At 45.5% G+C, this 25,668-nt stretch overlaps 2 protein-coding genes and 1 non-coding gene across 3 annotated transcripts in view; 1 reads left to right on the top strand and 2 right to left on the bottom strand.

Moving 5' to 3' along the window:
* LOC144102369 (putative sodium-dependent multivitamin transporter) overlaps window positions 1-25,668 on the top strand; it is a 63,402-nt gene that overhangs the window by 19,253 nt on the left and 18,481 nt on the right. Inside the window, exons 3-6 of the mRNA XM_077635660.1 lie at window positions 1,783-1,848; window positions 10,459-10,510; window positions 21,787-21,854; window positions 24,802-24,959. Of these exons, the coding sequence (XP_077491786.1) occupies window positions 1,783-1,848; window positions 10,459-10,510; window positions 21,787-21,854; window positions 24,802-24,959 (344 nt within the window). The remainder of the gene's footprint in view (window positions 1-1,782; window positions 1,849-10,458; window positions 10,511-21,786; window positions 21,855-24,801; window positions 24,960-25,668) is intronic.
* LOC144101615 (uncharacterized) lies at window positions 3,271-6,392 on the bottom strand. Its single transcript, XM_077634757.1, has 3 exons — window positions 6,280-6,392; window positions 5,249-5,399; window positions 3,271-3,396 (listed from the first exon to the last, which is right to left on the bottom strand). Exons 1-3 carry the CDS (start codon window positions 6,380-6,382, stop codon window positions 3,303-3,305), a joined length of 348 nt encoding a protein of 115 aa, XP_077490883.1. The 5' UTR covers window positions 6,383-6,392; the 3' UTR covers window positions 3,271-3,302.
* Window positions 14,168-14,239, bottom strand: TRNAW-CCA (transfer RNA tryptophan (anticodon CCA)). Its single transcript has one exon. It is a non-coding gene; the product is annotated as a tRNA-Trp (tRNA).

Below are 25,668 nucleotides of genomic sequence, written 5' to 3'. Positions count from 1 at the left end.
TTCGATGACCTTGTGACCTCCAGATTTTTAGAGCGAAAGCACTCATACGCTCACCAACACCGACCAAGAATCTTGTAACCGTATGTACAGTACGTACGTGCGGTCTTGTGCCGTTGCCTAGCAACCCGAGTTACTACCCGAGCTTAGCCGAGTTACTCGGGTAAGCTCGGGCAGTACTGAGGTAAGCTCGGGTAATTTCGGAGGAGCTTCGCGCCAGCTGCGCGAGAGTATGGTCAGGAAGAGCAACATGGGTGACACACACCCTATAGTGGTGTCTCTGATAGAAACCGCCCAATGTCCAACAAAGCAAAAATGAAGTAATCATGCGAAGATAACTGCATGCATTGAGTTAACTAAAGGAGACATACATGAATGCCTCAAACACTGTGCGAGGAAGAAATGCACCCTATGCTGCGTGATACGTAGCAAGACAACTGGTTTCTTTCAATCCCCCTTCCAGTCATCCTGCAGGACACAGTATCTGCAAAGCTAACGCTGAGGATCCCCACAAAAGTGTTTTGGAGCGAGCTTTTGCTAGCATGCTATGATTTTGCTGACCGCTCTGTAACACTCGAAGAGGCGTGGGCAGAAGAAAGCACAAGAGCTCAGAGCAGCTCTGCAACATTGCCCCTTGAGAGGGCAAAGCGTCTGACTGCATCGCCCTTTCGCGACATTGTTAAGCACCAGAAGCCAGCAGATGGAAAGTTTTTGAAGCATGGGTTTGGATCAAGTACCTTGCAAACCATATATATGAGGGACGGCTTGCAAAATGAAGAGAGCGTTGTGCAGTGACATGTTGAGAAGGGCACGTCGGTTGTAGCGTATCACCATGGCCTGCGCGTCAACCCTGGTGTAGCTGTAATTGGTGCCACACCAGACGCAGTAGTGAAATATAGAGACTGCTTTGGCCCCCTGGAAGTCGACTCTTTCAACTGCTAGAGACTAAGGAGAAATTTTGAATAGTCATTGAAACATTTCCGCACCTGAAGGATGGCTTACTTCGTGCCTCGTACAACCACTATTAACAGGTATAACGACAAATGGCGCTGACAGTACTTTCTTGCTGCGATTTAATGGTTTACAGTGGCATTGACTGCACAATCTGGAGAATTTAATCGGACTGTTAACTGTGGACCAACAAAATGATGCCCCGACTCCCGCGATTTTAGATGAAATAGAATCAGTGCCAAGTTCTTCCAATTTGAAATTACGACAGTGCGTGGAGTCAAACATTTGTTTTCGTTAACCTTTTCATTCCCACAGTATGTCCGTTTAAGCCTGTCCAAACACTTGGAAGAAAACTGTGAATAGTTGAATTTAATGGCCCCAAAATGGTAAATACTGGCTATGAGGGACAGCGGACAGCGTAGTCGAGGGCTCCAGATTAATTTAGACCAGCTGTGGTTCTTTAACATGCGCTTACACCACTCAGCATGAGCTTTTTTTACACATCGAAGTCTGGGAAGTCACAATGTTTTCCGAATGCATTTGCTCAATGACTGTTTAGCTGTGGGGGTGAGCCTTTTTAATTAAAAGGCCTGTGGATTTCAATTCTTCTGATTAAACTATGTGAACGGCCAAGTCACAGTATTTGCGCACACATAAGCATTGGAGTGAGACCCGTCTGTTACGCTTTGCGACCCACCTGTTACGCTTTCGAAACAAGAAAAGCAATTGTTTGAAAAATGTACAAAAAAAATAGACAAGTCGGGACAGTAACACTTGAAACAGATGGTGCTAGCTTAGCCAATAATTGTTTTTTTTTCTTTCCATGGTCTCAAGTACCTGCGGCTGCGCTTCGACAACAAGGTCGGCATCACCGCTTGCGTCGTATACTTCGTCTTCAGCGTAAGCATTTGGCTTCAAGTTTGACTATTACCATTTCGGCACGATCTGCACATGCCAAAGATGGCATGTATTATTGCAGATTGTATAGATGCTTTAAATATGATACAACCTACTGCCGCATTCAGTGTGAATGCCAAGCGAGAGCTATGTTCGCAGCTTACTTAACGAGATGCTGCGTGCAGAATTTGACATTGTTGATAAGCGAGGAGGCGGGCTTTGAGCTCAGGAGGCATCTCATCACTGCTGCCAAGTTTCTTAGTGTTGCCTGTAGGAGCGCATCATATATCACTCGCTATCTCCAAAGGTCGCTTCTGCAAGTGATGTTATTTATCGTTTGTGGCTATGGCCATAATAGTCCGCCCCCCCCCCCTACAGCAGCACTGCACATTACTCCGATGTCCTGTTTTGTCGTCATGCTGTTTTTAAAGGGAAAGTTTTACTAGCCGCGAACTTGGAATTTCGCCGTGGCGCCCTCCGAGGAGGCACATGACGTCCCAAAGCGCGCCTCACATATCTCGGTGGACACCCGAACCGCGCTTTCTTCTTTCCCTCTTCTCCTTTATCTCTTCCTTTACGGCGCAGTTCGGGTGTCTACCTACACTGTAAAAAAAAATCCGTCAAAATGACGGGAAATACCTTGGCAGCTCTATTTCCAAGCATTTGACCGTTAAAATGATGGCACCCCGTCATTTTAAAATGACGGTGCTTTTTCATCATTTTGATGTTTTTCTTGTCAATCTGAAATACAACTGAACCGCCAATTTGATTACATTTGACCATCAAAATGACGGCAGAACATCATTTCTAAATGACAGTTTTTCCATCATTTTGACGTCTTTCTTGTCAATCTGAAATACAACTGAACCGTCAATTTGATGACATTTGACCATCAAAGTGACAGCAGGACATCATTTCTAAATGACAGTTTTTCCATCATTTTGATGTTTTTCTTGTCAATGTGAAATACAGTCAAACTGTCAATTTGATAGCATTTGACCGTAGCAGTTACAGCAAGATGTCATTTCTAAATGACAATGTTTTTTCCTGACTTCGATGTCATTTTTATCGATTTGAAAATATAGCCAAACTGTAATTATACCACTGATTGTCTGCGATGGCAAGCTGTCAATTTTAAAACTGTTTTTATGACTTCAAGACTTTTTGCAAATTTGAAATTATCTATAACTGTCAGTACAGCATTTGGCCATCAAGGTAATAGCAGGCTGTAATTTCGAAATGACTATGCTTTTAACCATTCCAAAATTTGGCTTGTCAACATGAAATGCAACTGTGTTGTCAGTATGATGGCCCAACACGACAAGTCTCAACATAATTCTGTGTCAATATATAGTGTGGTGAACCTGACCACATGAAAGTCACTTGCAGTGGGCAGTACCTCATAAACCATGCAACAAAAACAAATTTACATTTCTACTTGCACATTTATTCATAAATTAAAGTGCATTCAGCAGGCTCAGCAACTTTGGTGCGATTCCGCAGGCCCTGCCTTTGCCGCGCCCTTTCGTTGGGTTGCTCTGCCCAAGGTACCTGGAAACAAAACGAGGATAGGAAAAATCCATGCTCCATAAACTGTGCCAATCACATACTCTGCCTACACGCGTGAAATGCCATGAATGTGTGAACTGCACTACCTTCTGCAACACACAGTATTACGAAATTGAAAGACGAGATTAAAATCAGGTAGCAACAAATGTGAGCACACTAGTAGTGCGCTTAAGTAGCTACATATACATGCACTAACAATAGATGATGTACCTAAATGTAACCATTATTATAACTCGTAAAAACAGCCCACAATTGCACATACACACCGTATAGTATTTCTAGTAACAATAGGTGCTCATCATGTACAGGAACCATACACAGAGTCTAGAAACCATAACTATGCAAGAGCATTTTGCTGCATTTCAGTGTTTTCAGCTATCAGCTGCAAACATAGGTCAGTATTGATGTAACACCCTGATGTCCAGGTATAGGCTGCAATTGCACATGTGGCAACCATGCATACATTTAAAAACCTCACTATCATGCCTCATCATCTTACCATTTGCACAATGCTCATTCTAATTTCTGTGCCCTTGGCCACAAATAAGCGGAATTTCACACCTGAAATCTTCTGAGCAAACAAACCTGTCACGATGATGAATGTCTTAATTTTTTTTCTTTTACACTGCAACTGTTGACACAAAGGGCGGCCAACTTCTCAGGTGCCAACATAGCAGACTTCACGATGGCTCTTTCACCTTCCATTTCAAGTACTGAGCAATTCTGGACAAATATGGGATCACAGCATAATTTTTTTTGAAAGGGGCTAATAACCCTGCCAGCCCCTAAAAGATCACCAGGTGAAAGGGGAAAGTGCCATGTAATGGTTGTGACAGTACCTGTGAAGCTGTCCTGCCTATGTGTCACGTCTCCCGTTTCAATGCAAAATGAAATCTGACATTCATCATTGCAAAAGGTTTGTTGAGTGCCCAGAAGGTGAGGTAGAGAGCTCTACTTTCTCGGGGCTGATTGTACACAGGCTACAGCGAGCACTGCATCAATGGTAACAAGGGAACCTGAGGCCTGTAAAAGTGCAGAGAGGCATCCGGCAACTTGCCACATGTGTGGACGCAACCCATAGTCAGACACACTGTAATGTTGCACTAGGACATTAGCCAGTGGACACGATACATGGTAGAGCGACTTAAAATAACTGCATTTACACTTAATCCTCGCTCCTATTTTTCCTGACGTCGGTACTTATAAAAGTGCTGCACACATTACATTTAGCAATAATTGACAGTCGCCCGTCCTATCTGGTTCTTCATTCTAGCCCCTTTCTTGCAGTAGCCAACCAAAAAAATAAGCAAAACACTGAAAAGTGTTATCTAGATGCACTCACAGGACACGTTACCAAGTTTAGGCAATGCAAACTGCCAGGCTTGTGCATTCATCACATGACAATGATCAAATCCGCAATTCTGCAAGTGTCAGAATACCAGAACTGGGTGCAATTTAAAATTAAAAGTCCGGCCTTCATCTCGCAATTGCCAGAGCTAGCCAATGTGCAAGGCTTGTTAGCATGTACTGCTGGCAAACAGCACTATGTCAATAATCTTACCATTCTACTTTCTAAAGACGCCTGTGACTGGCAAATCACCATACAGGTGTGCCAAAAAAGCAACACGGTGCTGTGCCAGAGAACGAAGAAATGCACGAGAGGAATGTATGTGACGACATCAGAATTTCAGGGGAACAGGGCAGAACTGATCATTTGCAGGCACTGGCTAAGGAGGGCGAGTGCCTTTCCTCAGGAAAAAGAAGCCTGCTGCTCACACTATTGCCTCGGATTCCGATTGCTTATCAAACGCATCATCCACATTCACTCATTTACCTCTGCAAAAGCTCCATGGTGAGGGGGCAGTCGGGAGGGTACGCAACGTTGAACACAAAGAAGGCACCAAGGAGGAGGCCCATGGCCTTCTCAAGACTTCTTGTAGAATCCACTGCAACGATGATCTTCTTTATGTCCCCCATGCTTGATCCTGCAAGGAAAAAAAATTAGTCACACGCAAACGCTACCCACTAAAGGGGTGATCTAATAATTCGAGTAACTCTATGGCCTTCGATGTGTACACTGAGAGAAGCCGAATTCAAATGTACTCGTAAAAAGCCATACTGGGTCTTGTTGCTAGGCCTTATGGTACCCTGGCAGTAGACAGACACATGCAACATGCCCTCCCTTATCAGTGCTTTACACGCCACTAATTATATCTGTTGAAGATGCTTGCTTCATGTAAACATACTACATAGAACTTGTTTATGGAAAAAGCTTTACAAATATTGCACGACAAAAAAGAATTAACTTTGTCGACAGAATACTTCGTTTTTTTTTTTAAATAATGGGGAATAGTGATGAGGTAACGAAACTTGGGCAAGCACCGAGGCAACTTTTCAAAGGCCCTCCATTTTGTACCTAGCCTGCCATGACATTGATGAGAAAAGCCAAGCTCAGCTTCGTTCATGCTTTCTAGCAGAACGTCATGCTTTTGGCAAGTCAAAAGGCCGCACATTAGTCTCGATGAACTCTGGCATATCACCTTATAGTGCGGAGATTGCCCCACCCTCCCCACTTATCAACAGTACTGCTACTGAGTTCCAAATTTTTTGTACACTCTAATAAGAATGGAAAACTACTGGCCAAACTTGCACATTGTTATCATGTTTAATTATTAAACAAACTGTACATACATAAGATGAAGCAGCAATTAAGCCTTTCATCCAGGGCTAGCCTCATTCCTAAGTTTTGAATATGTCCTACTAAGTAGAGTGAAGTTACACAAAATCAGGTTACATCGTAGAATAATAAAATACACTGTACAAGCCATGTTTTGAGCCAAAGTTCTATAAATGACAAATACATACCAATCACAGCAAGGTGCGGAGTTGTTGGCAGTCCTTCCAGCCCCCCTTTAGCTGAATGCTGGGAATTCACAAGCCACATGTTATTAGACTCCAGAGAAAACATCAGTGATCAGATACATGTATCTCAATAATAAATCATAACCATACTTCCAACGATCCTGCTGTCATCAAGGCACTTTCTACACCTCGGGTACAGTATCATTTCAGCAGAAATGGATGAAAATGCGGTATAAAATTACAAGACTACAAATTTACTTGATTCAATAATTCCCAGCTAATGGATACGCCAGTCGAAAGAAATTTTTGGCCCTTGTTTGAGGCTTATAGGCAATAAGCTATAAAAATGAATACAATTTATTTGGAAATAACTATTGCTGAAATAATTAGGTCCATATCTTAATGCTATACAAGAATGAAACTGCACACTATCAGTACACGAACTAAACACTGAGCTGCCCCATCGCCACCGGACACCGACGTATGGGGCTCGGTGTGCCAGGAAGCGAGGAACAACAAAAAAGAGAGAGCGTAAGAAATAAAACAGAAAAAAGCTGATCAGTGCACGAAAAGTAGTCTGCTTTTTATTGACGAATACTTTTACGAACCTACGACAGTAGTGCCGACACCATGAATTCAAGGGAGCTGCAGATGGCCAGCATGGTAGTCATAGCACATGTCTTGGCCTGAATTACAACTGAAAATGTAAAAAATGGTTTTTACGACAATTTTTACTGCCCATTAAGCCCATTCATAACGTGTTCTGCATTTAAACAGAGGCGCATGGCGCGCTAGAGCTCGACCAACTCGATTTCGATCCTTGGCCCGCGTAGCAGTAATCGTAACCGAAAGTCAGGCTCGATCGCGATTGTATGTGCCCGCATGATAGAGATACTATAAACGACTTTCTTCAATTAACGTGCGCCAATGCTCTTCGTACGCTTCAGTGTTCCTCACAGGAAGTTTTTTTTTTTACACGTGGGCGCACGCAGCCCCTGAAAATCGCTGCACGTGGCTGAACCATGAGGCCGCGATTCACGCTTTACGTAGAAGCGTGTCTCTGAACGGCAATCTCGGGCCCACGGCCATCGGTGCGTGTATACATTACGCGTGAGAACTAGCGTGCTCCTCGTAGCTATGTGCCTCACAGAACGCGTACTGCACGAACGAAGCATATAAGCAGAACACTTACCTCTACCCGCTGCAGTTGATTTTCGGCTGCAGCCCATACGTTCCTTGATTGCGTCTTCGCGGCCTTCGAACGCGTCGCACACAAAAAGGCAAAATGGCGCAAAAATCAGAACGCACACCCGGGCAGAAGCAGCGCGCACAAAGAAAAGCGAGAGGGAACCACGACAACCGGACTCCTTCCTTGACAGCGGGGGCCGGAAGCGCGCGTTGAGCGACGTCTCACATGACGTACCCCTACGCGCCAGCTAATAGAGTTTCTCGTTTTGTGTTGCGCTCTCCGTCTCTTTCTCCTCGCCCGCTCGTTCACGGCGAAGTCTCCGTCTTTCCCGTTTGACGCCGGCGGCTCGTCAAAATAGATAAAAAAGTGGCCGTCAAAATGACGGTTTGTTTTTACAGTGTAGATATGTGAGATAGTTACTGTGCTTTGCGCGCTCGCCGCGCCATCTGGCATGACGTCACACCGTGCGGCTCCCCGCCGCCGCCGTTTGGTATGACGTCACACCGCGTTCATCCTCGTTGCGCTCGCCTCCGCTCACTTCGCCAGGTGCATCGCATGCCTGACAACATGTCCGAGGATTGAAAAGGAGAGCTCGCGTGCGCCGCAACCACAATTGTGTCGTCTTTAATGCGACAACATAGCTAGACAACCAGACTAACTTGTACTTGCAATCAAGATTGACCAAGGCTAACCATGCTATGCCTTAGCTTTCGCTACGTATATCCTAGCATAGCCGAGCTAAGCCACTGCCAATTTTTTTCCTGCGCTCTTCTTTCGTTGTGGCCGCCGCGGTGGCTGAGTGGTTATGGCGCTCGGCTCCGGCCGCGGCGGTAGAATTTCGATGGCGGAGTAATTCTAGAGGCCCGTGTACTGTGCGATGCCATTGCACGTTAAAGAACCCCATGTGGTCGAAATTTCCGGAGCCCTTCACTACGGCGTCACTCATAGCCTGAGTCGCTTTGGGACGTTAAACACCCATAAATCAAATCAATCTTCAATCGTTGTGTACTTTTTTCGCTGTGCTGTTTTGCCGCTGCGCCGTTTTATCCTGTGTGCTATTTTGACGCGTGCAGCTTTTGTTTTGTGCTGTTTTGCCGTCATGCTGTTTTTTCCTTGTGCTGTTATGTCGCTGTGCCATTTTTTCTCTGTGCTGTGTTGTCGCTGTTTTGTTTTTTATACGCTGTTGTGACGCGTGCTGTTTTGAGACGTAGTGTTTTTTCGTGCCGCCATTATAAATCACCAAGCGCCTACCGACTGCTCTCTCGTGTTTAACATGAATGTGAAGCTCAACGTTTCGCTAATGAGTGAGTGGTCACTTGTCCCGTCTCATTATGTTTTTAGGTCGCTGTAACTTCCCTGGTAGAACGAATCTTTCACCGGAAGGTGGCGATGGTAGTGGATGATAGCGTTAATGCGCGAAATAAGAGGTAATCAGGAGGGACGGTAGAGGATAAAAATAATGACTGAACGAGAAAAGCACGAATGAAGAAGAAAAAACAAATATTGGAAAAGCTAATAACAGAGGTCCAGAAAGAAATTTCACCTATTAAGAAAGGTATTCGTACTATTTGAGGAGTGCGGAAAGGGAGACCGAAATGGCAGTTTTGACGTATTTACAATTTCAGGCGTGAATTAGGCTGTCCGTATTCCAAATCAGTATTCAAAATAGTAATCCAAATCAGGTAACTCCAGCTGTGCCTCAGTATACACATCTACTGAAAGATTTTTGTTCGTTCTAACGTCACGTGTTGTAGTTTGCTTTTTCTCCACCTCGTCGTCTTTGAACACCAGTTATGTTTACTGATGCGCCAGCCACGCGACAGAGTTTCCTGGACATGGGATAGTAGTAAAAAGTTTACTACTACTTAAGGTGCAGGGAACTAACGCCTGCAATCACTAAGCTTTGATCCCGAAGGAAACGCCCGCTGCTTGCTCGGCCATTGTCAGCTTCAGTCTACTGAGGTCTTGCAAATCTCAATACAGGATTTTGAAGCACAGCCGAAATTTTCAAGCGCGTCATCGAGACATGTGATCAGCAGTGTTGTGTGTTTCATTGCACGAGGAAAATAATTTTGAAAAATGCCTCATCACAGATTATATTTTCCTAACGGAAAAGTTGCATGGTTAGAAACCACTTTTGTTGACTTGGTTTGTATTGTTATAGGTGGCAAGTTCACGCAGTGAACAAATATCTCGCGCGTAACACTGCGTTGCCTGGTAGGATAGGTTTTCAATAAACACGGAATCCATGAAATATCAGCGTGATCTGATTGGCCACTGAACGTATTATGAGTGTTAGCTTCATTGGGCAATGGAACAACAATTACTCGTTGCTCAGTTTCTGCACATTTGCGTTTTTGTCGTACTGAAGCGTAAGGCACATTCAGCCGTGTTGGTTTTCTCACACTATCAGAGGACACTTTTCAAAAGGAACTTTTCAATCCTAGTTTATTACATCCGCCTGAAAGACTAGATTCGAATATGAAATTTTGGGTATCACTTGGAATTCCGCCGCCTCATGCATGCTTGATGCATCGACCTCGTTTAGACCTCGCCTTCACGCGAAAGTACTTACATTTGGTGGAACGAGCGGCCGCCCCGGACTTTTTCACTTGTTACATGGCCGAGACTGCGGAGCATGTGTTTGTGGTTTGTCCGGTAAATGTGCGCCAAAGAATAAAGCTGGCTGCTTCCTTGAAGACGGCAGTCCACTCTCGGAGGACTTACTGCTATGCGCTTGGCCGCAGAGCAGGCAAGCAGCTTCGGTAATGCGGGCGTATTCCCGTTTTATGAGCGGGAGGGGCCTCGACTCGCGGTTGTGATGCCATCAGATGTGTGCACAAATACTGTCGCCTCTTTTCTCATCACATGTCACCCATCACGACCGTTTTCCTTCTCTTCTTCCCCTGTGCAGAGTAGCATGCCGGATATCAATCTTCCTGGCCGACCTCTTTGCCTTCGTTTCATTATATTTGTCCATCTATTTATTCCAGCAAACCCTTGGAGCCGTGGGCATCTTCAGCGCGGCTGTAGGGATCTCAACCAGTACGTATGTCTAGTCATTGAATTCGCGGGGTCTTTCGCATTGAGCGGTTACTTAATATTTACGATCTCTGTTGAGTGCAAATAATTTAGCACTAATATTTTTTTAATCTTCATACACATCGGCGAACACTGGGATCAACTGCTGCAGTAATTGATTCCTACATATTGCTCGCAGGAACCTGTGTATTTCATCGCGCCTACCTTATTTTTCACTTCCATCATGTTCTTTGTTATCTTCCTATCGTTCAGGCCTCACTTCGCTATCACGGATAACCTGTCCTCCAACCTGTACAGCCATATATATAGTGTCATCAGCCTTATCATCATCAGCGTAAATAAGTGCACTGCACGACATAGGCCTGTCGGATATCTCTTCAATTAACCGTGCCCTCTGCCAGCTGCGGCCATGGTATCCCCGCAAAATATATTGTATTCTTCGCCATGTATGCAGTGTGCCTTTTTTGTTACAACGCTAACAGCTTTTATTATTATCCTGTTGAGAATGGACCTGGGTGCCATTAAGTGGGGGTCTGTAGCGACTAAGCGGGTTAAAAAATTGTCGCTGGTTTAGCTCTGGTTAAACCTGGAGTGACGCGATAGCTACAGCTGGCCGAGTGGAACTTGTTCACGTGACCAACCACGTGACGAACCACGTCATCAGCCACGGCGCCGCGCCGCCGGCAGCTGCTCCGCACCACGTGACGAGCCACGTGACAGCGTGGCGGCGCAGCCACGACGTGGCGGCGTCGCCACGCTGAAGCTCGAAATGCGACCGTAATATAGATATCCCTACCGAAGCCGCCACCAGATCCCATCCGCACACTCTAAACAGTAATTAGCTTACACGGGAGTAAAGAGGCAGTAAGCTGCCCTTTAGAGCGCTCCCTCTTAAGGGGAAGGGTGTACTCCACAAATCCCGGGGCATATTCTGATCACTAAATACGCGGAATGCTTACTCTTGGCGACGGAGGCATATTCCCAAAGCAAAGCCTGGTAACTTCATGCACTTAGCAATTAGAGGAGGCTTTTAAACGCATCACCAGAGGTCCTTAGATCAGCAGATAGAGAAGACTGAAAATTCTATTCAAATCTTCATAACTGCTACAATTTCGCATGTTATGAAAAGGGATTTTGTTTCCGATGCCAACCTGCAGTACTCCTTATATTTAGCGACGGAAATCTACCCGGGGCTTGGGCAGCATGCCCTGCTCCTAAAATGGAGTGGTCTAGAGTGCAGCTTACTACCTTTTTACTCCTGTATGGGCTAATTCGGTCTTAGAGTGCAGTGTAAGAGTGTGTAAAATAGGCGTGGGAAGGAAACTGCCGCGTTTCTGTGACCTGTGACACGTGACTGGCAATGTCAGGGAAAGCCTCGGCTCAGGCTCTCGTCGCCACGTTTACGCCTTCAGGGTGGACCGCGTGGCGTGGACGGACGGCGCATTAGCCTGTTCGTGTCGCATCCGTGCTCAGCACTGTGCTTTTAATAGCGTTAGCTCTCACTACTTACATTTGTCAATGATGTGTCTGTCTATAATGAAGGGGAAATTGACCAAAATAGCTCCCACGTGACCTCACTATACCACGTAGTAACAGTAACCGATACATTTGATTCGTTATACCGGGTGTCCCAGCTAACTTGATCCAGAGGTTAAAGAATAGACTAATAGAGACAGGCGAGTTAAACCAGTGGCGTATTGGTGACAGCCTCCTTGCACACTACAGGCAATTTTTGATTCCGCAAATAATTATTAGCGTTATTAAGTTTAATTATCTAAATTAATAAATATTTACTGTAGACAACAAATTGCAATTGAAGAGTTAGAGAGCACCTTCAGAAACACCCATTCCATCATTTACGATAAGGACACCCTCACGTGTGCCTTTTTTTCCCAGCTCCAAAGAAAGCCCGCGAAGTACAAAATAAACCACGTGACTAACGCACTTGCACGGCAAGATCGGGCAGCTCTCAAGCGTGGTTTGACCAAACGAAACCACCTGCAGCCTTGACTCGACTGCATCGCACCAGCGGCCGGCCGATATGTTGACGGCTGCAACTCGCACCTTCATGTATGCCACTGGCTGACGCAGACGAAAAACCACCGCCACCCCTTCCTTATTGGAATTTTATTGCCCACCGGTGATACAATGGGTGCAAGCTTTCTCCTGGCCTGGTGCTCGGCTTCTTTAGTGTTAATTGCTTGGGAAATATATATATAATTGGTTTTTATAATTGGTTTTTTTTGGGGGGGAAGGAAATGGCGCAGTATCTGTCTCATATATCGTTGGACACCTGAACCGCGCCGCAAGGGAAGGGATAAAGGAGGGAGTGAAAGAAGAAAGGAAGAAAGAAGTGCTGTAGTGGAGGGCTCCGGAATAATTTTGACCACCTGGGGATCTTTACCGTGCACTGACATCGCACAGCACACGGGCGCCTTAGCGTTTTTCCTCCATAAAAACGCAGCCGCCGCGGTCGGGTTCGTTTTTATGGAGGAAAAAACGCTAAGGCGCCCGTGTGCTGTGCGATGTCAGTGCACGTTAAAGAACCCCAGGTGGTCGAAATTTCCGCAGCCCTTCACTACGGCGTCTCTCATAGCCTGAGTCGCTTTGGGATGTTAAACCCCCCCTAAACCATAAACCAAACCACAATTGAATCCATTAGGTGTTCATTCCCAATATTTTTCGCTTTTGTAAGACCGGAAATCTTCAGCGTTATCACTGGCGGGGGGACAGGGCTGTCACATAAGCATGTAAAAAATATGATTAAATCTAACAGAACCAGGGAAACCAGCATCAAATTTCTTATACAGCCTGGTCACTAAGGACATCGTCATACAGAGGTTATTTCATACGTGAGAAGTGAAATTTCGTCAACATGAAACAGAGATCTGGGATTAAAAATATAAAGCCAATACTGTGTACTTGCAATTGTAAGACAATAGGAAACAAGATAGATGGAAAAAAAGGAAATTTATTCAATATATGCTCAATTTCTCAATACAGGCCAACCTCAGTATGTCCGCATCGTTTATTTAAACAGCGGGAAGCTCCGCTCAAAGAAGAAATTCATAATTACAAGGAGGAAGAAAACTATTATTTAGTTGTGGTTTTGTTTCTATTCCAAAACCCGTAGGGCTTTATTTGCCTACCAAATTCGGTACACAGAAGTCCCCGGATGGCTGCCTCTTGTTGTCGGAGTATATATAGCGGAACGAATCTATTTATTGTAGACGTGGCTGCAAGTGTCAATGCGAGATGTGCTGTTTTCTAGTTGCTGCCACAGATGGCGCTATGATCTCACGGTGGTAGTGAAACCGCAATTCTAGAAACCTGATGAGTAGTTGCTGCCACAGATGGCGCTGTGATGTAAGGGTGTAAGCAAGACAGCAAGCAAGCAAGACAGGAGTAAAATTTCACAAGACATGGCTAGGTGGCTTGAGCCACCGCCCGATGTAAAGGGTTCAGCCGTATCCATCCATCCATCCATCCATCCGGTGGAAAACCCCGCGAAATCTCCAAACGTGATGAGTAAGAGTTAACGCTCTTAATAAGTGGAGGGAAAACATAAACTCTGCCTTTAGGGTATGACGCGAAAGCGCAGTGTGTTAATTCCCATACATGCAAAACGTGATTCTCTACATTCATTAAAAAAAAACATAGTGACCCGTACGTGATTCGAACACGCAACCTTCTGATCTGGAGTCAGACGCGCTACCATTGCGCCAACGAGTCAGCGTGGCAATAGAGGCAGCAAAAACAGTCGAGATCGCAGTTATCAGCCCTCGCTTCTTCTATAGCTACTTTTTTCCTTGGTAAGAGAGACACTTCCCTCTGAAAATACAGCTTCACTTGCCTCGCGCAGAATGGTGATAAATGTTTCCTTTTTTTTGTACTCGGACGCCCTTGTTAATTTCTTTGACAAAACCAGCCATTAGCGAAGACTTGTGTATCAGGAAATCCTGACGTCCCTGTCCAGCCAGTACAGCCAACAGTGTAAGCGATGAATTACACGTTAGTGAGTATATTTTCGATTGTTTTAAATTTAAGCAAGCTTTCTCTCATGTTTCATTTTGTATTTTGAGAGGAAATAAAAAATTGAGCTTCATATAGAATTTGCAACATTGGAAAGTATAAGGTTAATGAGTATTGGGAGCACCTAATTTACTTGTGGGGAACGAAATAATTTATTACCAATTGAAAGAAAAATCGCAGCCACCTTCTAGTTATTTCTTGAAAGTATTTGTTTAAGCGTTTCCAGCTATCCAAACTTGCATCTCACTTTCGATGATGAGTTTGAGCACTTGTATCTCTGCTGCTGTAGCACTGTTTGCGTGAGGGAAAGGTATATTTAAACCTTTAGTCAAAGCAATATACAACAGAAAGACATTACAGAACTAATTCTAATGTTATCGCCCATTCAGGGCGATTCAAACCAATTAGAATCGCCAGCACGTTTCAAAATCGGAGCGGAGCAAGTGTTTTAGCAAAGTATAGCGTTTTAAAACATTTAGTATAATTACTATAACTGGATATAATATATTCTAACAGATACTATTACCTATTGGCGCCTGGCGTTTCTCAGCCTTACTCGCTCACGATTCGAAACTGCCATCAAAAAGAAGGAATAAAACAAAGCGGGACCGCATTCCTCCTCCACCGCGCACATCTCTCCCTCTCCCCGGCCACCCACTGCCGACCGGACAGTGTGCCGAGCTTCGGCCGTCGGGTGGCAGCTGCGACCAACCAGGGTCGCAATCACGCCACGCGTCCGACCGGCGTCAACGCGAATCCCACCGGCGTGGGCCCGAGTTACCGGGGGAAGTGGAGGCAACCGTCAGGTGGACATCCTCACGGTTACCGACCACCCCGTTCCGGGACCGGAACCCACAGCCTACCGCAGCGCGAACTCGCGCCTCGAGTCACTCGCCCACTCAGCGGTGATGGCAAAGCAGTCTATGGGTGATTATATTTCTGCAAGGTAAATGGGTAAATATTTGAGTCGCCCGGACATCCGTGATTACGCCAGAATTGACGGGTTAGAGAAAGCAGCGATAAGAACACCGACAAAAACAACGAACGTAGTTTTAAATTCCCCGCCGCGGTGGCTCAGTGGTTAGGGCGCTCGACTACTGATCCGGAGTTCCCGGGTTCGAACCCGACCGCGGAGGCTGCGTTTTTATGGAGGAAAAACGCTAAGGCGCCCGTGTGCTCTGCGATGTCAGTGCACGTTAAAGATCCCCAGGTGGTCGAAATTATTCCGGAGCCCTCCACTTCTTCCTTTCTTCTTTCACTCCCTCCTTTATCCCTTCCCTTACGGCGCGGTTCAGGTGTCCAAAGATATATGAGACAGATACTGCGCCACTTCCTTTCCCCCAAAACCAATTATTAATATTATGTGTGAGGCAGATACTGCGCCATTTCCTTTCCCCAAAAAACCAGTTATTAATATTATTATTATTATTATTATTATTATTATTATTATTATTATTATTATTATTATTATTATTATTATTATTATTATTATTATTATTATTATTTAAATTCATGTTTTATTTCAAAACTTATGATACTAAACGAAGGGCACCCAATGCTCTCTAAGCCTTACAAAGAAGATAGCACTCTGGTTAAACATTGCATGTTGTAAATTATCTATTTCAACGTTCTAGACGACACGTGGGTTTTGAGGAACGCCGTAGCGAAGGTGTACGAATAAATTTCGACCACCCGCGGTTCTTAACGTGGCTGACATCGCACAGCACGCGGGCGCCTTTTAAGCGTCACCTTCACCGAAACGCGGCCGCCGCGACCGAGCCCGTATAGGGTGCGTACCTAACCATTGAACCACGTACCGAAGCGCGTTTAGGACTCTCGGATTAAGAAGACACTTTTTGCATTACCAGGTTCACGAGCGAAGCCTGCTTGTCTTCATAGAATCCTATTAGTCAAAGGTCTGCGCAGCAAAGCGTGACCAGGGGGCGGGGGGGGGGGGGGAGGTAAGAAAAATTTACTGCATTGTTGCGTCACACACACCCCGAAGAAAAGACCACAAGGGACGTAGTAGAAGCCTTTCATATGGCGAAGGAGCAACAAACTGCATGAGTAAACTATACATGAGTCTGTTTGTTTGTTTGTTTGTTTGTGTGTTTGTTTGTTTGTTTGTTTGTTTGTTTGTTTGTTTGTTGGTTGGTTGGTTGGTTGGTTGGTTGGTTGGTTGGTTGGTTGGTTGGTTGGTTGGTTGGTTGGTTGGTTGGTTGGTTGGTTGGTTGGTTGGTTGGTTGGTTGGTTGGTTGGTTGGTTGGTTGGTTTGTTTGTTTGTTTGTTTGTTTGTTTGTTTGTTTGTTTGTTTGTTTGTCCTTACTGTCAACCCAAGTAAGGGCGCTTACAGGAGTGGAAAAAATACAACAAAGAAAGACAACAATTAAGTGTCGCTCCAAGTCGAACGACAAACGACAATATAAAACAGTGGCAGTATCTATAAAAATGACATGCAGTGAACAAAGGCAAAAATAAGCTCGGATTATGCGCATAAGAAACATAATTACATACTAAGACGCATTCATATCAGAGAAGATGAGGGCCTCTAAACCAGCAGTAAAAGCAAGAGGAAGATATGGCAACTGGATCTGGTAGTTCGTTCCAGTCTTTAATCTCCCTTGGAAAAAATCTATGTTTGAAGGTATCATTCCGTGTAACTGGTGGCTGTATGTGTACAGGGTGTCCCAGCTAACTTTAGCCAGGGTTTAAAAATATGCAGCGACACTCTAAGACGACGCGACCAAATTCATGTTGCTGGCTATTGTATGGAGCAACTCGCACTTTTTTATATTGGGCTTAATTACATAATTAGTCGATATTAATTAATCAACTTTGCAAGAAAAGAAGATAGGCGAAAAAGGCAAAATGATAAATTTGCCTTTTTAAAGGTCTTATGTAGAATTACATTATGTAGAAATGTAATGTAGAAATTACATATGTAGAAACTTATGTAGAAATTACATTATTTCCGCTATCTGAACAACTGCCATCCGTGAACGCTGGATCTGAACACCGAAACCGAAGTGAAAACCGAACTGCTAGCGCACCTAATTTGCATTTGGCTTAACTACGCAAATCGTCAATCATTCTTCTTTTTGCAAGTTTGCGGACCAGGCAACGGCCGCCTAAAGTTCTCTGAACTTTGACGAGAATGCAGCGTATTTTGCGCCCGCTCTGCACTTTTGTTACGGACGTGGCTCATCTGTGATCTTTCACTGTTACTTCTCGTTTAGCATGATGATTACCAGCGAAAAAGAAAAGATCTCAGCAATACATTTTCATGCGCACAGCTCGACATGCAATTTCAAAAATGAGAGAAATAAAGAAGGTCACGAAACGGTTGAAAGTGGTGCCGCGAATGATTGAGCGTTACCTCTGGTGCGACAGCAAAGAATTTTTCACGGACGTGTTCTCTAATTTATCTCGCAAAGGCCAAGAGCCGGAGGTAAATCAGGACCTGTCAGGTACTCCTCTCCCCTGTTAGTGAACAGGGAAATTTCTCCCTCTTTCCCCTTTGATACCTGTCACCTTCCACCCTCTTCCCAACTTCTCCATCCTCACCGTTGTAAGTGGGCAGGAAGATTTATGTGTTTGACCAAATATTTTCTTTTCTTTACCAAAATTCGCAAGCAAACAATGTGCAAATGGGTACAAACAACCCGCGCCTATGCCAAAGCCACTGCCTTTAATGTTCAGACAATTCATCGCGGTAAGGCCGAGAACTTCTCTGCAAACAAGTTCAAAATGTGGATAAACTTCGATCCACTCAGGGAGTTTACAGTGACAGGCGGGGATATATCTTTTGTCTTCTTATTAGCCTGGGACTCGAAAACAAGTTTTTTCAGCCGACGCCGCACTAATCTATTGGCTAACTTGTTTGGCAGTGAAACTTCAGGAGAAAACTTTCCCTCGCCCATTGCGTGCTGAACTCTCCAGTTTAGATGCGCGATCTATGCTAGCCATAATACACATCAAAAGCCGTAGAAGTCCACGGACCACATACGTCTGTTGGTTGGTGTGGAGAAAGCAGACTGCTGTGCAGGGCGCCGACGAGAAGTGTATCGACGTATTGTATTGTATTGTATTGTATTGTATTGTATTGTATTGTGTTGTATTGTATTGCATTGTACGTGTATCTGAGCTGTGGTGTTCAACGACCTGTCACGCGACACAGGAGCGCGGCCGCTAGCTTGCCACGCCTATTTACCAAGCTCTCATACTACACCCTAAACAGAAAGTGCTTAGATGGTACGGATCGGCACTGATGTACAGAAATGATGAGTGTGGTGCAACGCAGCAGGTTCGGCGCCTGGCGGCCGCCGGCGACAACAAACCATGCTGCTGAACGAGTGCTACAAGTTAATGAATAGCAGGAAAGAATAGGCGACCGCATAAAGACAACGTACCTGGCGAAGCGCAGAATGCGAGGCCAATAGTTCCCAGCTTCGCGACCCCACAGTGCGCGCCGCCGAAGCTTAGGCAAGGCGGCTTCATCGTAAAAACTCCACAATGCAAGCACCACAAACCCCAAAAAATTGCACGTCGGAGCCAAGCGAAAACCAAGACCAAAATGAAGTCGTTCCTCAAGGGGCGCCGGAACAGTCCGTTTGGTTACAGTCTAAGCACGAATTAGCCTATAAAGAGCAAACATTGGCGGTGGTTTAGCTCTGGTTAAACCTGGAGTGAGGCGACAGCTACAGCTGGCCGAGTGGAACTTGTTCACGTGACCAACCACGTGATCAGCCACGGCACCGCGCCGCCGGCAGCTGCTCTGCACCACGTAACCAACCACGTGACAACGTGGTGGCGCAGCCACAGGGTGGCGCGCAGCCACGCTGAAGGTTCGAAATGCTACCGTAATGTAGCTACCGCTACAAAAATGAGTATGGTGTCCTCTAGGGCACTGCCTCTTAGGAACACGGTATGCTGCCGAAGTCCAGGGGTCAATTTAGATCCCAAATGTGCGGAATTATTTCTCTTGGCGACGGAGGCATAATCCTACCGCGATCACAGTAATACCCCTGTCACACGGGCACCGCGCAGGCCTTTGAGAATCAGGTCCTTATATCCAAAGGCGTAAGGAGTGCAGCTACACAGCACAAATGTTGCGCATTTGCTGCTAAGGGCCCTAGAGGCGAAGGCGCCCGTGAGAGACCTTTGGAGCCCAAAGGCGCGGCCTTCAAGAACCTGCGATCGCATTGCCGCCCAATGTCAAAAAGAAAAAGCAATAAAAAATTATCTGCACCCAACAATGCTTGAAGATTTTTTTTAAATACGAAAGGTGTGTCTGACTTTGCTTTTTGTACGGGTGTTTATATGTTATGCCCAGATTTCATAACACTGAAAGTGCTGCAGCAACCCTGAGTGCCCCTGGTGGCCAAGGCAATACACAAAACGTGCTGTTGCTGATGAGTCTAGCTGTTGCAGTTCTTTTAAGGAAGCAGTTAGAATTTCAAAAAAAATGTCTGAGCACAACGAATGAACAGAACACACCACTTGAATTTTAAAACACTCACTTCAGCCTCCTGTAGCACAGCAGCGGGTGCTAAGCCTCCACGACTATTTGACTTTTGGGCTCCACCGTGTAGCTGCGTCCCCGCTCCTTTAAGCTTTCGCTCTTTTGGTCAAAATTGATGCCTTTGCTGAAAAGGCCTTAGAGGAATGCCGTGTGACAGGGGTATTACTTTATACAGTGAACAATGGGAGAGGAATCTAGCTCGGTACCGGAGGTTTCGAAGTCGCATGCGGGAGGTGCGGGGTTCGATACCCTGCACCGCCAGGTACACACCGGCGATACAATGCGCACAAGCTTTCCCCTGGTCTGGTGCTCGGCCTTTTTAGGGTGAAATTCTTGCGAAATAGGTCTTTGGCGCCACCTTAGGTAGAACAAAATATCTTGTGCCATGGCGCTCTTTGGCCATAGATGGCCTTGCGCCGTTAAAAATCCATCCTCATCACCAGGTTTCGAGGTTACCAAATAGAGGAAACTTAAAATGCGGTAAAAAATTTTCGTAACTGCCACAACTTCGCATGCATGCTATCAAGAGAAAATGTGTGTCCGTTACCAGCCATACGTATTCCGCATTTTTAGTGATGGAAACCTATTCCCTCATGATGGAAATCTAGGGGCAGTATACCCTAAATGCCCCTAAAAATAAGTGTTTTACAAGATAACTTATTTCCTTTTTAATCCCATATAGCCTAAATCATGTTTGGAGTGTAGAATTTCTCCGTGTCTCATCATCTGCGGTTCCGCGACAACCCTACGCAACGACCTTGCCGCTGTATGCTCGGACAGGCGTTTCCGAATGCCGACCCGAGTATATTCCTGTTGGGCACCGACTGTCGCTGAATTTATCATCTCATTTCCGTAGCACTGCTGTCATTGTAATATTATTGTGGATTTTGTTGTTGCTGCTACTATTAAATGTTTTTGTTTCCCTATTTCTTGGAGAATAATTTCTCTTCAGTGTTTCTTTGTGCGCTCTACCAGCCGCAAAGCCTTAGAGTTGTTTCCCGGCCATTCAAAATAAAATTAATCGATTTATTATCAAATACCTCGCAGAATTTTCTGGATTTTACGTTGTACCTCGATTGTTAGCGCTATATAGGGTATTTACTTTTATTTATTTCTTATTCCTCAAAGATTTCTTGCGGGCCATTACACGAGGGGTGGGGGTAACACAGCAAAGATAACTATACATTATTTAAAACGGAGGAAAATAGTTACATGATGAAGTAATAGCTGTATAGCTTTCCTTTGTAGCCGCATGCCGGCGCTCGAGTGGATATAAATGAATAATCACTCCCTCATTACAATGGTTACATTGATGAATAAAATTCCTCGATGGAGGACTCGAATAGTTGATGGTTGGTGATGGCCGCCACTTCAGTCGGGAGATCATTCCAGTCGCGGGTAGTCTTTAGGAAAAACGATTGCTGGAATGTTGTGGTATTTGATCTATAGGTTATGTTTAATTCGATATCTGTCGCTGTAAGCCGTCTGGCGTATGTCAGAAAAGCTGGGTCTTCCCGGCTGCGCAGGTTATGCTCTATTGGAATCACCTGTCGCTCGCAATGCGTGAGGTTGCTGCTCGGGCAGAGAACCAGCAGCCCTGTCCACTGTTGCAGTTGTTTTTCTTTTCTTGTCTTTTTATAATTTCTAGCACACCTGACACACCATCCCTGTTCCTCAGTGTTTCCAAGTGATTTCTTACTGCCTTTTTACCGTTTCTCTTTTTCAGTGTTTCCAGTACCACTCCTGTACTCAAACATGGCCATTGGTCTCGCCGGAACTATTTACACAGCTCTGGTAACGACGCTTTCAAGCATTTTGATCCCAGAGGTCATGAAAAACGAATCTAAATATTGACGATTCTGCTCAGAAACTACAGTGTTTCTGACTCAAGTATCGGACGTAAAACCAAAGCCGTAACGTTTCAATTTTAGACACAGAGCCTTTTTTTCATATCCCGTGTTCCTGTCACTAATGCCACAATACCGGATTGATGTGCAGGTAGAAACATTGCGCTTGGCATCTACAAAGCGGGCGGGAAGTTTTCATCTTCAGCTAGCACATGTCCAACATCCTTGGACAAAAATTTCTAAAATTGGAAAATTGTAAAATACTCAGACGGAAATATCGAAGGTAATGGTCCATTCTTTCGATATGTAGTAAAATTTTTCTCTTATAGCGTTTCCATTGCCCGCATCGAGCAGCTCATACTGCCATTGAAAAACAATGGGGAACGTTTTTGTCGATCGCAAAAACGTAAATAGCAAAAACATGCTAGCCGGCCGACGGGATATCCGGAGATGCGCTCAATTACACAGTGAAATCTTCGAATATATGAAAAAACTGCGCTCATAAACTCTTTCTCGTTCAAGAATGCTTTTCTCCTTCATTGTTAGGCATGGGAGCTCTCGAAGAACATGGAAATAAACGGAAACAGCTGTCTGGCCTTTGCCTCTCCTGGAAGACAACCAGCTCGAGCCTGTGAGCGTCGGCGCTAGCTCCAAACAACGCTGCACATTGTATTTTTTAACATTATCCTCTCTGTTTCCGCCCCGGATTAACAGTTACACAATACATATTCAGTTCCTCAGGAAGGATCACTGACTGCGAAGACATTCCTCACACCGCGCCCTTCCCTGCAGGCTATCAGAGCGGAAGCACTAATCCGGAGGTTCACAGCCTAGAAAAATAATCTAGTGTATGTTTGCGCACCTAGGGAGCATAGAAAAAAGAGAAAAGGAAATCACATCTACGTCCACGACTGGGAGTCGAACCCGCGGCGGCGCGAACAGATCAGCTTCCAGACCCCCTGCGCGAGAGCACTAGCCTATCGCCACCGTTTCTTTTTTTCTTTTGCATGTAAATAGCTGCAAAAAGGAAAATGTAAGCACGCTTACGCCACAGAACACCAGGCCACCATACCCACTGCGTGAGCCCTCCTTCCCAAACATCAAAAGTCTGGGAGGTACACACATGCATCCAGATAGGGGAGCCAGCCAGGCGGCTCTTCCAGGGCAGCACATACTCCACACATCAAAGCGCACTGCTCATGAAACAAATATTTCGACGACCATAGTGATTCGGCGTAGCGGTCCATCATGCGGCTCTTCCAGAGACTAAATAGTCCCAGCAACATAAATAGATCACATGGCACAGCACAGTTTTTATACACAAGCAAAAAAAACATACTGTAGGCTGTGATGTCAATGCCCTTCTTAATTGTTCGTTGTAATATGTCCCAGAAGAACATAGCATTGCACAGAATAAAACAATAATCCATGGCACAAACATCTCCTTAGCATGAAGCCATGCCTTCAGAGCCAGCCTCGATGCGTGCAGTTTAAAGAAGAACGCTTTTGCAGCAGAATAAATGCACATTTGCTCAACACGTTTAAAAGCACTGGTTTCAAGGAACTACAGAAAAATTTTCCGATAAAACGGTGAAGGAAACAAATACTCTCTAAGTGCCTGAGACATCTGCCTTCTGGAGAGGCTATATACAAGAAAATCGCATAGTGAGGAACCCGACCGCGGCGGCTGCGTTTTTATGGAGGCAAAACGCTAAAGCGCCCGTGTGCTGTGCGATGTCAGTGCACGTTAAAGATCCCAAGGTGGTCGAAATTATTCCGGAGCCCTCCACTACGGCACCTCTTTCTTCCTTTATTCTTTCACTTCCTCCTTTATCCATTCCCTTACGGCGCTTTTCAGATGTCCAAAGATATACGAGACAGATACTGCGCCATTTACTTTCCCCAAAAACCAATTTAAAAAAATTGAAGGTATCAGCAACTTCCTTAAGGAATACCCATAAAGGCCCCTCAAGGGTGTGTCCAATCGGTGCGAATAAGAAAGGCAAATGAGCCCTGAGACGCCTAATAAGCCCGTGTGCTGTACGATGTCAGTGCACGTTAAAGATCCCCAGGTGGTCGAAATTATTCCGGAGCCCTCCACTACGGCACCTCTTCTTCCTTTCTTCTTTCACTCCCTCCTTTATCCCTTCCCTTACGGCGCAGTTCCCTTACTGCGCCATTTCCTTTCCTCCCCAAAACCAATTATTATAATTATAGCCCAGCTACTCAAAAAGGGTGGTTTTCCGATTTGAAAAAGAAAAAACTCGAAACAAGCTGATAAACGAATAAGTGAACAAGGCCTATTCCTCCAGACTCTAGAGGAAGAGGCTGTCAAGAGGCATGGGTTCTCATTGGCAGCGCCATATGAAAGTAGCGAATATTGTGTGCATTACCCTCACTTTTTTCCTCGCACAATGAAGAACCTGCAGGACACAGGCTAGTTTTGCAAATAAAGAAATGTTGCAGGCTTGAGCCCGAGCAAACACCGAGAGTTCCCTACCCACCAAGCCTGGGTTTGTCGCCTCATGGACATTACCCGCGAATCCCAGTAGGTTCCATTGTTTCTAATTTGGTGCAGAGGAACCCCTAGGTACTGAAGGGCGCCGCAGTCCCAGCTTAAGCCACCAAAATGACTTGGCCTCGTACCTCTATGACCCAACAAAAATCCCTTGGATTTATCGAAATTAAGAACCTCAGAGCGTAGAGCCACCTGCCGCAGCGATAGCGGAGGAATAGATACCCGGAAGGACGCTGCCTCGGGAAGATCCCGGAGGGTGGCCAACAGCGTAATCCACCACCTGCCAGCGGTGGCAGGTGGCTTATGAAGAGCTGCGCTCAAACTTCCCATTACTGACTATCATAATCGTCTGTAAATTTTTTTATGCGCACCGCAGGGAGGCCTGCGCAGTGTCGTGTGGGCGGACTGCATCCAGGCTTTGGTGATGCTTGCGTCGCCCATAATCATCATCGGGAAAATAATCTACGACTCGGGCAGCATCGACCCGCCGCTGAGGCCCCTCAGCGATTTCAACGTCACGCACTCCATGTTGCGGTGAGCATTTGTTTCCGTTCGAGCCGTTGCGGACCTTTTGTTACCTCCTTGAAATTTATATTGCATTTATTCTGCGGAGCGAATTGGCCACGAGCTCCGTCGTGGTACAGGGCTGCCCTAGCTGTTGTTATCGCGCAATCCTGTGTGACATGAAACATCACGCCACCTTTCGATGCTTGCAGCGCAGAAGAGTGCGATCGAGACCCCATCCTAGTAATACGTTTCGACACCTATCGGTAAAACACGAAAGGTTTCGATATGCATCGATCAATGTTTTACAGCGATAGCTGTTAGGCGCCCGTCCTTTGTTTGCGCGTCGCCGTCGGCGTAACCTGTGGGTGCGTTACCATGCTAACAATGCTAAAGCACACACCGGTTACCATGGCAACCCGGATATGGCTATCATCCCACATGACTCCACGTAGGATGTGTTAAGGCCTCTATTAATGCTTTGCGTCTGCTTGAGTCTCGTCGTCTGATGTCACCTTACGTCACGGCCAACCTGGGTCGCACGCGCCTACGGATGGCTCTGCTTGGAACAGCCACCTGCCAAAACTAAATGCCTACACATATACGCTGAATCTCGTGTTACATAGTCGTAACCATCCCGTGAATTTTTTTTTTAGAAAATTTGTGTTTGGAAAAGTTTACTCACAATCCCATGGCCAGGTTGTGATGACGCCACAAAGCCACGTGAAAGCCTCATTTT

This window comes from Amblyomma americanum, chromosome 8, assembly GCF_052857255.1.
Source record: "Amblyomma americanum isolate KBUSLIRL-KWMA chromosome 8, ASM5285725v1, whole genome shotgun sequence".
In the NCBI taxonomy this organism is placed as follows: domain Eukaryota; kingdom Metazoa; phylum Arthropoda; class Arachnida; order Ixodida; family Ixodidae; genus Amblyomma; species Amblyomma americanum.
The sequence above is the reverse complement of the archived record's forward strand: the minus strand, read 5'-3'. Positions and strand labels throughout refer to the sequence as shown.